At 41.6% G+C, this 19,026-nt stretch overlaps 2 protein-coding genes across 2 annotated transcripts in view; both read right to left on the bottom strand.

Annotated features, from left to right (window-relative positions):
- Positions 1-944: 944 nt before the first annotated feature.
- On the bottom strand, positions 945-12,279 carry mrpl21 (mitochondrial ribosomal protein L21). Its single transcript, XM_017718161.2, has 7 exons — positions 12,186-12,279; positions 10,635-10,677; positions 9,361-9,446; positions 6,822-6,985; positions 6,680-6,732; positions 4,476-4,579; positions 945-1,271 (listed from the first exon to the last, which is right to left on the bottom strand). The coding sequence occupies exons 1-7, from the start codon at positions 12,226-12,228 to the stop codon at positions 1,207-1,209; spliced, it is 558 nt and encodes a 185-aa protein (XP_017573650.1). The 5' UTR covers positions 12,229-12,279; the 3' UTR covers positions 945-1,206.
- Positions 12,280-14,385: 2,106 nt separating this feature from the next.
- The window catches only part of slc38a7 (solute carrier family 38 member 7), an 18,213-nt gene continuing 13,572 nt past the window's right edge, over positions 14,386-19,026 (bottom strand). Inside the window, exons 10-12 of the mRNA XM_017718160.2 lie at positions 17,748-17,947; positions 16,182-16,233; positions 14,386-16,084 (exon numbers count right to left, since the gene is read on the bottom strand). Coding sequence (XP_017573649.1) covers positions 15,970-16,084; positions 16,182-16,233; positions 17,748-17,947 — 367 coding nt within the window. The 3' untranslated portion in view covers positions 14,386-15,969. The remainder of the gene's footprint in view (positions 16,085-16,181; positions 16,234-17,747; positions 17,948-19,026) is intronic.

The raw sequence follows: 19,026 nt of genomic DNA, 5'->3' as shown, positions 1-19,026 counted from the left end.
TCAAGAGCACATCTAAGAACGAACTTGGGAAGATACTGGAGAATGAGCCCCAGAGTTTTTGTGGACAGTGAATTTTTACCTATAGAAACACAATATATTGTATTATTATTATTTAAACACTGTATATTATTATTATTATTATTATTATTAGTAGATTTATTTTTACGAAATAAAAAAAAATACAAAAGCAACAAGAATATAGTAAAAATAAATCTACTAATAATAATAATAATAATATACAGTGTTTAAATAATAATAATACAATATATTGTGTTTCTATAGGTAAAAATTCACTGTCCACAAAAACTCTGGGGCTCATTCTCCAGTATCTTCCCAAGTTCGTTCTTAGATGTGCTCTTGAGAAAGGTCCTCATAAAAAGTCTGTCAAATTCGTGACACGTTCTTAAAGTGCAGAACTGTCCTCAACTGTCTTCGTGCTTTCAGATGTGTGTAGATTCTGTTCTCACCTAAGAACAAATCCCAAATGAAACACTGGTGAACATCAGAATCTTTGTGGAAACTGCGTGAGTGGGTTTAAAGAAACTTCTTTAAGACTTTACGTCTTCACAGCCGTACATTGTGTTGGTATCTAGGATACTAATTATATCATGAATCATGAACACTTTCAGCAAAGAACCATACACACCACATTCTCCATCAACCTGCTCGTTGATGATGCAAAATGTTCTCCACATTGAGGGACAACGTGTTCTAGGTGTTGTATATGGTTCTACATACAATGTTTCTGAAAAAGGTTCTACAGAGCACCAAAAAAGAAATCGAACAACAGAAGAACCCTTTATGGTGCCATACCAAACACGTTCTCCATCAATCTGAAGAACATTTCACAATGCAATGAACCCTTTAACCACAAAGTTTTCATTGAGTGTTCTTGGTTCTACATAGAACCACTTTCTTTACTAAAGAACGTGTGAAAAAGCATCTTTAAGAGTGGACATTTGTATTTATTTAGGTAAACGAAGCTGAGAGTTGGGCTCTTTTCCAGAATTCTTGAGAACTACCACTTTTCTCCGCTTAAAACATTCTGTAAATGTGAAATGAAGAAACGTCAGCTGCAGCTGATGATCTCACAGAAATAACACGGCAAGAGTTCATTAAACGTAGAGACGGGTGTCAAATTTTAATTACACGAGCATTTACCCTAAATGAGAAGCACAGATACAATTGTTTACAAAAGTGAGGAGGTCAGGTTAATTTTGGCGACACCTCGACGCTGTTGATCCGAAGCACCGTCTGCGGCTGAACAACAGCTGCGAAAAAACACACAAACAAAATCTTACTGTTGCAATAATTTCCAAAACAGGACAGCAAAAATAAATGTGTATGTATGGATGGATGTGAAAAATGGATAGAAACACACTGGCAATACAAACATGCAGAAAACGAAGGTCAGAGGCTTCACGTCACTTCTTGTACGCTTAACACGCAAGTTTGTCTAACAGAACAGGCAAATTCATCTCACTTCCATGCTGAAGCTCTGCTCCTTCTGCTGAGAACATGCCGAGCAAAGCTAATGTTCCTGTTTACTTCAAACAAATCATGAAAACTATATTTAGCCTGTAATTGGCATTTGTGCATGTTCAGGAATTTAGGCCATTCATTGAGAGTGGTACAGAACGCCCCCCCCCAACGGAAACTGTGAAACAGCGCACGCTCGGGGGACGCAGGATTCAACTTTTTTGGCTTAATGTTTTTTTATAACCTGTGAAGCACCTGGAACTATTTACAGCTGGACACTGCTTTCTGGTTCTAGATAGAATCTAGAGAATATCGCTTTGGCTTATTTCTAGGGCTGGGCAATATAATCCGTGTTAATCACAGAGTATGTTTACATGCACTTCAGTAATACAGTCACCGTCAGGATTGGCAGTTGTCTATTATTATGAAAAGATAGATGAGATTAAAGTCATCGCATGATTTCAGGAAAACTGATAGAGATCTGAATTCTGGGCTGGGTTTTTAGCATGTATACACTTCTTAAGATTAAGAGACCCTTATTAGTCCCACGACGGGGAAATTCCACCTCCGCATTTAACCCATCCGTGAAGTGCAACACCACATACACACTAGGGGGCAGTGAGCACACTTGCCCGGAGGGGTGGGCAGCCCAATCCACAGACCCGGGGAGCAGTTGGGGGTTAGGTGTCTTGCTCAAGGACACCTCAGTCATGGACTGTCGGCTCTGGGGATCAAACCGGCGACCTTCCGGTCACGAGGCTGGTCCCCTAACCTCCAGCCCACGACTGCCCAACTCCCAATCTTCAGATTATGAGACTGATTCTTCTGATTTACTTCCCTTTTCTACCTCTGCTGAGCTGCCTGCGAAGTAGTAAACACTACGGCTGAAAGATGTTTGTTTTAGACTGAAATCATAATTTGAAAGTGCGCGATTTTCAAATCGTAACAGATGTCATTTTTAAAACATTGCATTAAGTTTTGAGTCGAGTCAAGACCAATCAGAAGGAACCAACCACTCATGTGCTTCGACATCACAACCACAACTAACTAGCAGTCCGGCACAAAGGTCTGCGTCCTGACCCGACAAATTCTGGGTTCCAAGCCGATTTGTCAGGCTTGGATTAGTTTTCTACAGAGTCTTTTTTACGTGATAGATTTTACACACAAGTTTTAAATTTGGCAGTACCGGTCAAGTTGGGTCAGTCTTAACCTCACAGGGGCAGGCTCGGACTTTAATTCCATGTGCGTCTGGCACACTGCATTCAGCATTCAAACGCCAAACCAGAAAAAGTGGATATTCTGGTCTTCTAGGTGAAAGAAAAACAGGCCTGAAGGCCTTCAATGTAAACTGCAGTCACAATACTGGTCAGAATAATAACAAATATCTTCAAATCGTGTTTATTTTAATCACAAAACAGCAAGAAATGACCTCATTTTGTACAACAGCAACTATATAAACTCCCAAAGAAATAATATTAACAGTAATATTTACCGGTAAAAAGACTCTAAAGCAAGACGTTTCAGTTTTACACTGAATTCGGCATCCTTGGCGAGTTTAGTGGCAACATTCCAGGCAACAAAAGAGCCGCACGTTGTGTAATTAGAAACAAAATCTGATTACTGATTCATGTAGACCCAGAGTTCTCTCATTATCAGATTACTGAAGTGCCTGTAAACATAAACAAATCAGTACCAAAATCTGAGGCCGTTACTGTATTATGTGCATGTTAACAGCGCCGGTGTCTAAAATACTGATGCACGCAAGCTTTGGGTGCCAAATCATGCACAACATCAAACTAATCTAAACCTTTTTTAATCAAAATGATCTTTCAGCATAGCTTTAATCATGTCAGTCAGTTTCAGGCGTTTTGGGCAACATAATACACATCTTTTAGGTTTGATGCAGAGGTCAAAATTAGACTGGATTCTTCTGTGTTTGTACATCTAGAGCTCTAATTCTCTACTCTAATGATGCTATTACTCAATGCTTTGGCTCAGATGAACAAAAGTTCTCCAAAAGAACTTTGAACTCCTGTCCATTCACAAAATAAACCCCAAAAATCACGACGCCTACATTCTTAAAAACGGTTCTTGAGGCTTTTAGTAAATGCATTGGTTCTACAGACGCATGAATACTCAAACCGTTTGAATGCGTAAATGTTTAAATGGTTCTTCTTTATGATAGAACACATGTTGTATACAGTTCAACTAAGGGGCAGTCGTGGGCTGGAGGTCAGGGAACCGGCCCTGTGACCGGAAGGTCGCCGGTTCGAGCCCCAGCACCAACAGTCCATGACTGAGGTGTCCTTGAGCAAGACACCTAACCCCCAATTGCTCCCCCGGCGCTGTGGATAGGGCTGCCCACCGCTCCGGGCAAGTGTACTCACTGCCCCCTAGTGTGTGTGTATTCATTAGTGTGTATGTGGTGTTTCACTTCATGGATCGGTTAAATGTGGAGGTGGAATTTCCCCGTTTGTGAGATTAAAAAGTCTCTTAACTGTTGTTAAAGAACCTTTTTATGGGTACTGAATAGAAATTTGCACTTCTAGAAAAAGTCGTTGTTTGATGGGTTTGTCAACAGCATAAGTTCCACCCTCTCTCCACCCACCTGATTGGCTGCCAACCAGATGCCTAGCTTTGATCATTGACAGTGGTTTCTATTCACTATGTCAAATTCAATGCATTCTTACATCATTACAATGAATATCAAGTGTTTTTAATAATCGCGAGGCTCATCACAATCACAGCGTGCCTGTTTGCAGATCAAGTAGCTCTGTTTCATAAAACGTGTTAGACTTGCACTTCAAGCTACAGTTCTACTTTATATTATGGGTAGAGTCATAAAATATGCATAGAGCTGAGACTGAGACACATGATGAGGTTCAGTGATGAAGGCAAACGTGTTCAGGAATGTTCTTTAGTGGGGTTTTATATCCATTTCATGCCTGCAGGCAGAATTACACAACAAATGAACACCTGAATCTTGAGCTACTTACTCCTCTTCTTCTGAAACCTGTGCCTCTTCCAGAATCTCATGTGGACCATCGGCCAGGACTCTGTCTTTTCTATGACCGTAGCCTCGACTCTGACCAGATCACGGCTGGGTGTGAAAACAGACAAAGAGAGACAGACAGTCAGTGTGAAAGCTGAGAGAACAGAGGCTCCCTGTGCAGCTCACTGACACACAGTGAGACTCTTCTGCCCTGTTTAGCTGAACATTAGGCCTGTAGAACCACACTGATGAACCAGTATATCGCTGTTGTTGGAAGTAAACCTTGTATCTCCAAAATGGTCATTTTACAGGAGAAGGAAAAAACCTTCTTTACTTTTACTGGAACCAGACTCCTCCCCCCCCTGAAAAAGTGGAGATACGAGGATTTCTTCCGACAGCAGCGATATGCTGATTTGGAGGTGCTGACTCTGACGTGCTATAATGCTGGTTCGATCCCCAGAGCTGACAGCACATGACTGAGGTGTCCTTGAGCAAGACACCTAACCCCCAACTGCTCCCCGGGTGCTGCGGACTGGGCTGCCCACCACTCCGGGCAGGTGTGCTCACTGCCCCCTAGTGTGTGTGTGTGCTCATGTGGTGTGTATGTGTGTATGTGGTGTTTCACTTCACGGATGGGTTAAATGCGGAGGTGAATTTTCCTCATTTGTGGGACTAATAAAGGTCTCTTAATCTTAAAAGAAGTCAAAATCACATCATGTCACACAGAGTAAGGAGAGCCTTTAACTGAGATTTGTAGTTAAATGATACTTTATTAGTCCCACAAACGGGGAAATTCCACCTCCGCATTTAACCCATCCGTGATGTGAAACACCACATACACACTAGTGAATACAGCGCACACCCAGAGTGGTGGGCAGCCCTATCCACAGCACCTGGGGAGCAGTTGGGGGTTAGATGTCTTGCTCAAGGACACCTCAGTCATGTGCTGTCAGCTCTGGGGATCGAACCAGCAACCTTCCGGTCACAGGGCCAGCTCCCTAACCTCCAGCTCACGACTGCCCCTAGTCACCTTAAAAAAAGCTGCTCTCTGTACCGCAAGTGATTGTGTGCGTTTGCCTTTTGGTTACACTTTATTTTAAGTGGCCTTTTTTATTTTAGATGAAACAGACTCAGTAACATGTCAAAAACATATGAGGATCAGGATTAGATTTTGGGGTGAAGTTATGGTTAGGATTAGTATTAGGGCCAGGGTGAGGGTTAGGATTAGTTTGGGGTTGAGGTTAAGGTTAGGATTAGGGCTAGGGTTAGGCTTAACCTTTAAGTTTAGGTTAGGTTTAGGTTAAACCTTTAGGTTTAACATTAACAATACACCTACTTAGGCGCTTCAATACTGCTACTGCACTGATTTGGTATTAATTACCAACAAGGGACCACTCAAAGTAAAGTGCTTTATGATTTTTTAGGCAGAATGTGTTTTGCACTGTTTATGACTAAAGTGTTGCTGCATTTCCAAAAATATTACATTCAGTGATATATAATGGCAGGCATTTTTTAAATATATTACGTTGAGTGAGAAAAAAAGAAATCGAGTGAGAAATCGAAGAGCGAAAGTCCAATATCCTGAGAATATTCATATAAAACCCAATTCACTGCCCTATCTGTAATAGACAGGAGTTTTTTGGAAGGAACTGACAATGAACATCCCCTCTCTCATGTTCAATTGCTTGAATAAACAATTTAAGCAAGATTTGGCCAAAATAAACTTATAACTTCATATTCAACTTTTGGGTATTGTTTATATTGTTTTGGTGTAATTTTAAAAATAGTACCACAGTGAGATCTGAGAATATGGGATGCACTGAATCCTAAAGAATCATAACTATAATCCCCACATACATCCCCACTGAACAGGATAAATACAGACATTACACTCCCAATAGGATCCAACCGATAGCAGTTGACCAATAATATTGGTTGCTATTGGCGACTTATTGTTCTACTGATATGTTGCTGATAATTAGCAACTTTTTGGGTTGCAGCTTGGCCACGATTCGAACTGTCTCCTAGTGATGGAGCAAAACCAAAACGGATGGAGCCGTTTTGTCCTTTCAACAAACAAACCACAACATTTTATTTCCATTCATGTCCGTCTGTAAAGCCCTGTTCAACTAAAAATCTTAGCCAGGCGCAATTTTACCAAAATTGGAATTTTACCAAAATAAATATTACCGTGAGTGTATAAGCTACCTGAGAAGAGGCTTCCCGATGAGCGTGAAATCTTCTCCTCCAACCAGCAGTACCTGCACAACAGCGCACTGTCAGCATCAGCGGGATGAAGCCAAAGGCTACAGTAGAAGTGTAAGATTAGTAGGAGTGTGTAAGAACAGACCTTCTCCAGCACTATTCTGTCTCCGCATTCAGCCTCGATGTGGTTTTCAATCAGGATCAGATCTTCGTTGGTCACTTTCCACTGACGGCTGGCGAAGTGGACGACGGCAAACAGCCGCCCGTATTCTCTGCTCTCAATGAGGGTGTTGACCTTCTGTACCACCACTGCAGGACATACAGGACAAAGGAGGAATTATTATACTGAGAATCCGTCTTGTTACACAGCATTTCTGAAGACTGATGAGCAATGTGTTCTATGTTTCATGTGGAACTTGAACTGGGTTCTATATATTTACATTTACGGCATTTGGCTGACGCTCTTATCCAGAGCGACTTACAATTTGATAATTTTACACAGGTGGGCCAAGGTGGTGTTAGGAGTCTTGCCCAAGGACGCTTATTGGTATAGTGTAGGGTGTTTACCCAGGTGGGGGATTGAACCCCAGTCTACAGCACAGAAGGCAGAGGTATTAACCACTACACTATCCCAACCTATACAGCACCCTAAAGGGTTCTTCAACTGATACAAGCTTGACACTGCAACAATAGAAGAATCCCTTTGGGTGCTATGCAGAACCTTTTTCAAAACGGTGCTACATAGAACCAACCAGAGCACATTCTCCATCAATCGGAAGAACCATTTCACTTTTTACAAATCAGCAAAGCAAATCGTAATTTGACCAGAGGGTGCACAAACTTTTGCAAACCGTACACAGTAGCGTAATACAGAGTTTTCATTTATTTTTGCATTTGAAAACTGTTTGAGAACTTCAGTATGGCCAGACAAGACTGAGCAAATACTGTACCAGATATTATAATAATCAGGGATGTCTACTAACACCGGAATATCAAAATAGTAATATATAAAAGTATATATTATTATATAACTATATTAATTTTTTAAATATATTTTCCAGCATTAGACAGATGTTTAGATTTGGCCAATATCTGAAACATATATTTGCTGATGTGCTTACTAGTGTTACTACACTAATATCTGTATTTTAGTCATTTTACTGCATTTCTAACTGTACAACAACAACGTGTTATATTTCTGCATAAGAAACTCAAAAATGGACAAATCTCTCAGACTGAAACGCTGACGGCCGCTTATTATCGCAATGACAGAGCAGAAAGGCCGTGTCAGAGCACAATCTGTGGAAATTCACTTGACCTTACCAAAACTGTCGTCAATTAATCTAAACACAAGTCACAAGACCATCGGCACTGATGCATTTCAGTCTGTAATAAAAGCAGCGCAGAACAAGCAGTCTAGTCAAATGACTGTAATAACGTAGCACAGAAGCTGCTCTGCTCTCAGCAGGCCTCCCTGCACGAGGCAGACAATCCGAAAGCAAGGAAGGATGACCACAAACGTCTCAGACCTGCCTGATTTCGGGATGCCTTTGGCTTAATCTATTTAATGTGTTTGAGAAACGCAGACTTTTACGCACAATAAGGGCACAGCATGTTTTAGTCAATCATGAGAAACAGTTATTTTCACTTTTGCACACGACTGAGTGAAGTCAGATATCGGCACGGCTATTTCTGACCATTTCGTCAGATAAAATGTTCTTTTTTAATTTAGAAAATCAACAAAACATTTTGATCGGGGCGCCTAAACTTTTGCATACAACTATACAAACATGGAAACTGCAAATAAGGCCTTCTGCACACTGTTACGTGCCAGTGTTGCACGTTCGTTTTTTTTCTTCCCTTCCTCAACCAGATTAGGTGCAGCTGTGCGCATGACGGATAATTGTGGACCCTGGGTGCGTGGTGGTGCTTCTTTCTCCTCTCCACCAATCGGAGTGGCTGGTTCCTGCTGTGGGAGGGGCCTTGGTGGATAAAAGGATCACCTGTGGCCCGTTACGGAGAGAGAGCATTCAGCCTGTCTGAGACACGTAGCCAAAGTCTGCCGTAGTCCAATTGTGAAGATGTGGTCAGTACCATGTCTCTCTTGCGTTCCGTCTCTTTCTCTCTCTCTTCGCTTCTTTTTCCCCTTTCCAGCGCCAAGTGTGGGCAGGCAAGTTGAGCGCACCTATACATTTGCATTCATTATAGTCGCTGGACTGTCTAGACACACTAGGTAAGGGGCGAGTGCCACCTGCTGTGTTTTGGGACAGGACTAGATTTCTGGTTAGGCAGGTTAGATTTGTTCTTTTTTATTCATTTCTTTGGGACCGTCCGCCTTTGTGGCTGGTTGGACTCTATTAGTTATTGATTTTCGTATTGAATGATGTTATTCTTTGTCTTTTTTTTTTATATTTAGTTTGTTTTAGTTAGGAAGCAAAGTAAAAGTTTTGATGTAAACATCACTATTGTGTGCTGGTGCCCTTCCCTCCATTCCTGCTTTACATGCCATGCCATGTTATTTTGTTACTCCTCCTCTCCTCCCCCTAGCTACATCTGAGGGGAACGTAACACACGTTATGCAATGATTTCCTTAATACGGAATAAATCTCTACAGGCCTGGCCTGCTCAAATAAATATGTCCTCAGTTATCAGAACCCTTGAGAAGTCCAATAAAGCCAACTTGCCTTGATGCCGCCTTTGCTCTTCCTCTTTGTTGAGTAATGGAAGATCAGACCACGGAGGTCTGGACAACGATGTCTCTGGAACATAACTGAGAACCCAAATTGGGGAAAAGGTACTGCATTTACTGTTGTCACACCAAAAAAATACAATTGAATAAATTATAGCATAAAATAAATTGTGTAGCACTGATGCAGCAACAGACCCCAGAGGTTAAAGGGGAATTCCACTATTTCTTTCATTCCTGCATAATAAGTGTGTGAGATGTAAACAGAGGGATTCTGGGAGGGTTTAGTGTGAAACGGTTCAGACGTCTTTACAGTGATGGTGATGGGAAACAGGGGTCGTCTTTTAAATGGAATGCAGATGATGGGAAAACTGCGGAAAACCTCAAATAATCAGTTTTCTTTTGGGACTACTTTGCCTAACAACACCCTCCATGTATCCCTCCACCATACACTTCATGAAAATAAAGATAAAGCCCAAAATCATCTCAAAGCAGTCTCAGGCATCAGGCAGCGTATTTATAACCATTTCATGTAGGAACTTTCAGTGAGGGAGCTTTTAGAGGTGGACGTCTGGTTCCCATCACCACCACTGTGAACAGTTCTGACTTGGAGCGTTTCACACCAAACCACTCTGGATGACTCTGTTTACATCTTAACTATTTAACGCAGAAATTTAGAAAAATCTGTGGAATTTTCCTATTCTTATGACTTTTTGCCAGTGTAATGATTCTCAGATCATTACAGTGGCTTCCTCTTGAGTACCGGGTTCAGTTTAAGATCCTTACACTTACACAGCATTGCATGGTCGGGCTCCTACGCATGTGGTTGACCTGCTTCATCCATACGTATCAGCTCGTTCTCTCAGGTCCAGTCATTTAAATTTACTGTCTGTTCCACGTTCTCGATTAAAGACTCTGGAGATTTGAGGTCGTCGCTCCTAAATTGTGGAACACGCTGCCCCCTTTTTTAAGATCAATTGATTCTGTGGAGTCTTTTAGAAAGCAACTAAAGACCCACCTGTATAAGCAGGCATTTGGATAACGGTCACGGCAGCAAAGGCGCTGCCAGTCCGGTTTTTGGTTTAAACCCTTTGTACTGCGTCATGTTGTATGTTTTACGTTGTACTTTGTGGCTTGTGTCTGTGAAAAGCGCTGTATAAATAAATTTTACTTACTTTACTTATGATTATGACCTCTTACTAAAGATAAGACACCTGTGTATAGATATGAACCACAGTGTGGATTTCCGAATGGCTCCAGGTTGCTTTTTACCTTTTAGACCTCCGACACTGTGCGAAGAAAGGAACCGTACATCCTGTGAGAGACAACAACAGACACTGAATTATCCTCAAGTTCTCCACAGCACCAGGCCTTGTTCACCATCTTTAACCATCAGGATGATGAGCACAGTGAGAAGAGTAAGACTGCAGTGCACACAGTCTGCTGGCAGATAAATAAAGACAATGATCTTTATCACTTTAATCACCAAATGAATAAAAACGACTGAAAAGTGTTGAATTTTGCTGCAAGCCGCATCTATGGGGAGAAACGCACAGTAATAAACAGAGCAAAACAGTGAAAGTATGACGAGATTACTGCATTAGGAACTGAAATATTAAAGCTAACAGTCTATTCTATTCGAAGAATTCTCTGTATAAAACTGTTCGCATGCTTTAAGGGTTTTGTGTGTGGGTGAAATGCTTCTACAGATCAATGACTAATGTACTGCATGTGACTCTTTATAGATCCTTTTTCGAAAGCGGATCTGCGTGGCACTAAGAAAGGTTCTGCTATTGTTACAAGCTTGACATCATAACAATAGCACCAGTCTGAAGAACCACATCACCAAGAACCAGTGTGAAATGTTTCTATATGAAACTAACTGTCCTCAACAGAACCACCACCTTTACTAAAGAACCCTCTAAAGTATGTAAGTTATCACTATGTGTATACACACTGACCAGCCACTTTATTAGGTACAATCACACGACCACAGCTCAACGCATTCAGGCATGTAGAGGTGGTCAAGACGACTTGCTGATGTGCAGACCGAGCATCAGAACGGGGAAGAAAGGGGATTTAAGGGGCTTTGAACGTGGTGTGGTTGTTGGTGCCAGACGGGCTGGTCTGAGTATTTCAGAAACTGCTGATCTGCTGGGATTTTCACACACAACCATCTCTAGGGTTTACAGAGAACGGTCCGAAAAAGAGGAAACATCCAGTGAGCGGTCAGTTGTGTGGTGAAAACGCCTTGTTGATGTGAGCGGTCAGAGGAGAATGGGCAGACTGGTTCCAGATGATAGAAAGGCAGCAGGAACTCAAACAACCAACCAGAATCTCTGAGGAACGTTTCCAACACCTTGTTGAAAGTGTGACACGAAGAATTAAAGCAGTTCTGAAGGCAAAAGGGGGTCCAGCCTTTTACTAGCAAATAAAGTGGCTGGTGAGTGCATATTATCCAGTAATAAACAGTCACATATAAATATAAAATATTTTTTAAAGTATATTTGTTTGTTTGTTTGTTTAAATCATTCTATAGTTCAGACCTGCTAAAGGCTTGTAGTGAAATAACACAAAACAGTATAATGGTGCTGCAGAATGAGACTTATAAACAGAAAAAGGGGGCAAAATTACAACAAACAAACAAATAAACAAACAAATAAACAGCAGTGACATCATGCAGTCATGTTCAATGACACCGAGCTGCTCTACACTACAGAGTCATATATACAGAACAAGCCCTCAGACCGAGCTACTTTAGACTTTTACTGTTAAATAAGCGCGTTTTTGAGATTTTAAAGCGTTTATTTTGTTTATATTTACGTGTTTGTTGCAGCGCCGCTCTCAGCATCATGCGCGCCGCCATCCTCCCGCTGCTTCTTCAGTGTGTGTTGGGACTCGTCGTGGCTGAGCGCTGCTGCCCCTGCAGGCCGGCCCGAGTCATCGCTCCATACCAGCGCTGTTAGAAGAGGTGGGCGAAGTACACAAACCATGTACCTGAGTTAAAGTCGAGACCCCCAAGGTAAAATATTCCTCCAGTAAAAGTAGAAGTTCCTCCCTTTAGACCTCCACTTGAGTAAAAGTACTAAAGTATTTCCCTTCAAATGTACTTAAGTATAAAGTAAAAGTACTAAAAGAGTAATTCTGGCTCTGATGTCCTGTTATCATTTTTATAACCAGACTGGCTTCATGAACTCATTTCAGGTGAAAGTCCTCCAGCGTCTCTCTTGGTAAACCAGTCTTTTAATAGAACGTCATTAATTAGTGACGCTGACGTCTATTAAAATGATCAGAAGCACAAAACACTGAAGGTAAACAGTTTCCATCAGGGAGAACCGAGTGGCTCTGAAATCACTTTTTACACACAAGCAAAGTTTCAGTTTCAGATTTATTTACAACTTAGTTCCAAGTTTAAGTTGAATAAAAACTGGCTTTAAACTCAGGATCACAGATGAGCTCCTTTACTATGTTGATCTGTAGGCGTCTGTTCATAAACATAAACCAGCCCAAACTCATTTACTATAAAATGAAATGGTGTTTGTAGAAATTCAGAAAAAAGCCGCGTCGGTCTCGACTGCATATGTGGACATATTTCTATATTGAGCTCTATTTACACAAAGTTAGGTTAGTTCATCATTTATGTTGAACAGACTCTCCCAAAGTTTTACGCTGCTGCGCTGACGTTGAACCGCGTGCTGCACTGGGTCGGTATGACCAACAGGTCAAAACCAGCTCTAAACAAAGTGACCGCTGGGCCCTGATTGGTGCTCTGGCTTTGCGCTTCTTTCGTTTTGACATGTGACGTTTTTATACACACAGAAACCAAAAGGAACGACAGATTTCTCAAAATGTAGGAGGAAAAAGTCGGATATTAGACTCTGAAATGTAGTGGAGTGAAAGTAAAAAGTCACCCAGAACGGAGAAACTTCAGTACAGATACACCAAAAATACTAAAGTACAGAAACCAATTACATTTACTCAGTTACTCAGTTACTGTCCACTACTGTTGGTTACAGACGAACGGGACTGAGGTAATGGAGTGGACCTCTATGCCATAGAGAACTTGTGGGGTGACTTAAAAAATGCACTTTTTGAGGTAAAACCCAAAAATGCAGAAGAACTGTGGAACGCAGTCCAATCATCCTGGGCTGGAATACCTGTTAAAGGATTTTAAAGCAGATTCCCTGCATGATTGGCTGTGTCTGTGAGACTGACGATGTGACGTCATCGATGTCAGTTAGAATCTGAAGTTCTGAATGTTCCGCCGTTCATTGTTATGAGAGGTTTTTCGTTTTTAAACTTAATTTTATTAACAACTACCAATCCAATCGACTCCAACAATACATAGCACAAGTCTCAGCGCCGAGACCTTCGGAACGCAGTTTGAACGGCGTCTGTATGTGAAGCGGTTCAGGCTGTATTAATCACAGAAAAGTGTGGAAGAAGAATAAGAAGTATGAGAGATAACAATAGAGATAATAATAGAGATAACAATAGAGATAATAATAGAGATAACAATAGAGATAATAATAGAGTAATGATAAGTGATAAGTGATGCCAAACTGGAAGAATTACTGCACTAAAATGTATTTCAGAAATGTAAGCTGGTGCTTAAGCCTTGATCTGAAATGTGACTCAAAAAAAGTATATTTTATAATTTATATAATTTAAAAAATGATTTCACGTCACTGTCCCAAAACTGAGAATACAGTTCTCAATGGATTCCTCATTAATCTCATGATGGCTGTTAATTAACAGCTTATAGGGGACGTAAAACAGAGGTAGGTTTTAATGGGCAAAGCAAACGTGCTGTAGGCAAATATTTGTATATATGACATCCCAAATTTAATTAATAATAAAGCAGCCTGTTGTTTCGGGTTATTTTCCATATATGGACTGCATGAACTGGACAGCACATTTTGAAACTTTAACAATGTTTATATACCACATAAAACTCTTAATTCAAGGAAAAGTGTGGTTCTGTGATACGGGCCCTTTAACACCACTGAAATGTCATACATGCTGTACTGCATCGATTCCCTTTATTGTTTTCAAATAAACTTCACTTAGCCATAATTACAAAAAAACAACTGTAAACTTGACATTTATTATGTGTGACACTGATTACAATGATTACTGAGGGAAGGCAAAGGAAATTTGCCTGATTATTATTGGATACTGCAGAACAGAGACTGGAAAAGTTCATCACTACAGAAATAAAGTGACTGACGGGATTTCAGGTTCTGGGAATGTCTTTAAAAAAAAAAAAAAAGATTAGATTGAAAAAGCACTCATCCTTCCACTTTCACAAAGCAGCAAATCTCCATTTTACCATGAAAATAAACCAAAATTAAAGCTAATTGAACCCAAGCAGCTCATTTAATTAGAACCATTTCAAGCTGTGTTCCAGCCTGACGGGCAGAATCCCGTTTTTCAGTGTTAGTGATTCATATTCAAGTCTTCTGAATCAAATTCAAGTAAAATTAAGCAAAATGAAAGTAATGCTAAAATGTCACAAAAAAGGTAAAAGACAAACTTCCCACAAATAAAAGGGGAAGTCCAGTAATATTTTAAAAATTCAGCCTAATTAAATGGATAAGATGTAAACATTCAGAGCGGTTTGGTGTGAAACGCTCCGTGCTAGAGTCAGAATTGTTCACAGTGGTGGTGATAGGAACCAGACGTCCACCTCTAAAAGCTCCATCGTAGAAAGTCATGTGAGGTGCAGGGCATTGTGAGCCAAAACCGGAAGGTCGCCGGTTCGACCCCCAGCCCATGACTGAGGTGTCCTTGGCAAGACACCTAACCCCCAACTGCTCCCAGGGCGCCGTGGACAGGGCTGCCCACTGCTCTGGGCAAGTGTGCTCACTGCCCCCTAGTGTGTGTGTATTCACAAGGGTGTTTGTGGTGTTTCACTTCAGGGATGGGTAAAATGCAGAGGTGGAATTTTCCCCGTTTGTGGGATTAAAAAAGTATCACTTCACTTAAAACAGTCTCCAAGAAAATGTGCAGCACAAAACACACTTCATCAGATTTTCCACTATTTTCCCATCATCAACATTACACATAAACTCAGAAGACTCGTTGTAGGTTCTCTGGTGGTTCTGGATATTACATGAAATGTCTATATTTGTGTTGTAGTCATGGCGACGCCTGGTTCCTATCATCACCACTGTAAAGAGATCTGAACATTCCACATCAAACCCACTCAGAATTACTCGGTTTACATCTCAGACACTGAATTATGCAGCAATGTCGAAAAACTAATTGAATTTCTCTTTAATAAAAATAAAAATAGACATAAGCTAAATCAAATTGACCTTCACTTAAAATAGTGTTTTTTTCCCCAGTTTCTGATTGACTGACAAAACTCCCAAACACGCCTTCACAGAGTGCGCAGTGTGGTGTCCCATTCACACACAGCTACAGGAGAAGGTCATGCTGCATGCTGAGTAGATCCTGGATATTCAAGGAGGTATAACTGAAGGCGGTTGCTTTTATTCCAGTGTCTTTTTACAATTGCTGATTACAAGTAAGTGCCTTAACTCGCAGAGTCTGTGAGTGTTCTGAGCTTTTCAACATGTCAGTAACCACGACTGTCCATCCACTAGCTGTCTGAATGGTTTATGATGTCTTGGTAGATGGCGTTTGTGGTGGTCTGGCCGAAGATGAAAGCTCCAATTGTAACCATGACAACCCCATAAGCCACCAGCATCTTCCAGCTAAGGAGAAATTCAGAAAGCAATTTAATCACTGATCATCCGCACATGTTTATAAACAGCCTCTAATTAATCGTTAATAAGCACACCAAGTACTTACCTGGCTGAGTGGACATCGTGTTCGGAGAGTTTGGCCTGAATTAAACACAGACCTAAGAAATGGAACAAAGATTAGCCTGAATTCTATGACTTTAATGCAACTATCACACATTCAAAGTCCAAATCCCAGAAAAACTATTTATATTTATACATATATTTTATACATATATTTGTAGCCTTTAATGTAGTAAATACACAACGTTAGTTTCAAAACCATTCATTCCTCAAATCACACAGCCCATAAATGGAATAATTTAATTTTGAATTCACTGTTTTTGTGATGTTACAAAAAGCAATAAAGTGTGTTTCAACAAGGGACAATATAGGAGAGCCAATCAGGAGAGAGCTCATTTACATATATCAAAGGCATTAAAGGCACAATAACATTCTAAGTGATGAACAGAAGCTGGGAAATGGCCATGTAAAGATTTTTGGTACATAAAAATGGGCCATTTAAGAAAAGAAGGCTTAGTAGCAATTTCATTGCAACTGGACAAAAATCCATCTCTCACTATTTCTCCTCCTCCCCACAAACTCAGTCGATCAGCCAATGTCTGAAATTTGCTTCTTTAGTTTTAGCACTGGAGCTACGAGGCCGATGCAGCTAATAAATAATGGAAACTTATTAACAATCAGCTTTGTTGAAACTGCATGTGTATATTGGCTAACAGCCCAACAAAGAGCACCTACATTTATAATCTGGTGCTCTTTAGCAGCTGGTATGTGAAATCAACCTACTGTTCCTTATAAACATGGACAAAAGTGTGTCCCTTTGCCAAACACAGCAGCAGCAAGAATGAAGACCATATTTTCTGCTTTTTTAAAATAGGTGACCGTGTTCACTCACTGGCCACTTTATTAGGTACACCCTGCTAGTAAAAGGTTGGACCCCCTTTTGCCTTCAGAACTTCTTCATGGCATACTTTCAACAAGGTGTTGGAAACGTTCCTCAGAGATTCTGGTTGGTTATTTGAGTTCCTGCTGCCTTTCTATCATCTGGAACCAGTCTGCCCATTCTCCTCTGACCTCTCACATCAACAAGGCATTTTCGTCCACACAACTGACCGCTCACTGGACATTTCCTCTTTTTCGGACCGTTCTCTGTGAACCCTAGAGATGGTTGAGTGTGAAAATCCCAGTAGATCAGCAGTTTATGAAATACTCAGACCAGCCCGTCTGGCACCAACAACCACGCCACGTTCAAAGTCCCTTAAATCCCCTTTCTTCCCCGTTCTGATGCTCGGTCTGCACTTCAGCAAGTTGTCTTGACCACCTCTACATGCCTAAATGCAGTGAGTTGCAGCCGTGTGATTGGCTGATTAGCTGTTTGTGTTAACAAGCAACTGAACATAATAAACTGTACCTAATAAAGTGGCTGGTGAGTGTATATCATAGTGTCAGAAACAACACAATGCTAATAATAAGCTTCATTAGCCTCGTAGCTCCAGAGCTAAAGCTAAAGAAGTGAACACATCTTGGCTAATAGACTACATTTGGGGGAAGGAGGGACATGACAAAGGCACTATTGCTGTAACGCACATTACTACCGACAGTCAGGCCGGCTCACCTGGAAAGACGAAGATGAAGCAGGCGGCGAGGCCCCCGATGAGCGATATGACTCGGCCAATGTCGGGGATGAAGAGAGCAAGGAGGAGCGTTAGGCAGAACCAGACGAGCGTCTGCAGAACCCGCCGTCTGCGCTCTCTAGCCACGTCTGTGTCCACCTCCTCACCTTTAAACCGCAGCCACAGACCCTCCACCACCGCCCTGCAACACACACACACACACACACACACACACACACACACACACACACACACACACACACACACACACACCTTCAGCTGCATATACAAAGAAAAGACACAGGCAGGTGATACCCTTGTGCACCAATCACAGTTAGTGGGAGGTCTCAGCTCAAACAACACAATGATTATGTTTAACATGCAGTGCATACAGCACTGAACAAACTCTGACCACTGCCACTTTTTTCCCGTAAAGGATGCAGTTTTGCCTAGAAACGCTGTTTTCATTTGAAGTTTGCTGATAACGTCACAAAAATTCTCCCACAGCTTTTCTGTCCAGTATTATTACTCTATTGGATTTACTGTTGGGTTTTAAGCCCAGTTTGACACATGAATCGATTCATTCATTCATTCATTCATTCATTCATTCATTCATTCATTCATTCATTCATGCATTTTCTAATGAATCAGGGTCGCGGGGGGGTGCTGGAGCTTATCCCAGCAGTCATTGGGCGAAAGGCAGGATACACCCTGGACAGGTCGCCAGTCCATCGCAGGGCAGACAGACAGACATACACAATCACACACACACACACACACACACACACTAGGGGCAATGTAGCATATCCAATTAGCCTGACTGCATGTCTTTGGACTGTGGGAGGAAACCGGAGGAAACCCATACAGACACGGGGAGAACATGCAAACTCCACACAGAGAGGACCCCGGTCGCCCGGCCGGGGAATCGAACCCAGGCCCTCCTTGCCGTGAGGCGACAGCGCTACCCACTGTGTCGCCGTGCCGCCGAATCAATTTGATACAGTAAAAAAAAATAAGGAGTGCCTGAAAACACACACACACACACACACACACACACACACACACACACTCTCTAAGCCACTTATCCTTCTGGGTCACGGGGGAGCTGGAATCTAGCCCAGGGGTCAATGGGCAGAAGGCCGGGAACACCCTGGAAAGGTCACCAGTCTATTGCACGGCAGACAGACAGACATATACATTCTCACACACACACTCACACCTACGGGCAATTTAGCATATTCAATTGTCCTGAATGCACGTCTTTGGACTGTGGGAGGAAAC

This window comes from Pygocentrus nattereri, chromosome 15, assembly GCF_015220715.1.
Source record: "Pygocentrus nattereri isolate fPygNat1 chromosome 15, fPygNat1.pri, whole genome shotgun sequence".
Lineage (NCBI taxonomy): Eukaryota > Metazoa > Chordata > Actinopteri > Characiformes > Serrasalmidae > Pygocentrus > Pygocentrus nattereri.
The sequence above is the reverse complement of the archived record's forward strand: the minus strand, read 5'-3'. Positions and strand labels throughout refer to the sequence as shown.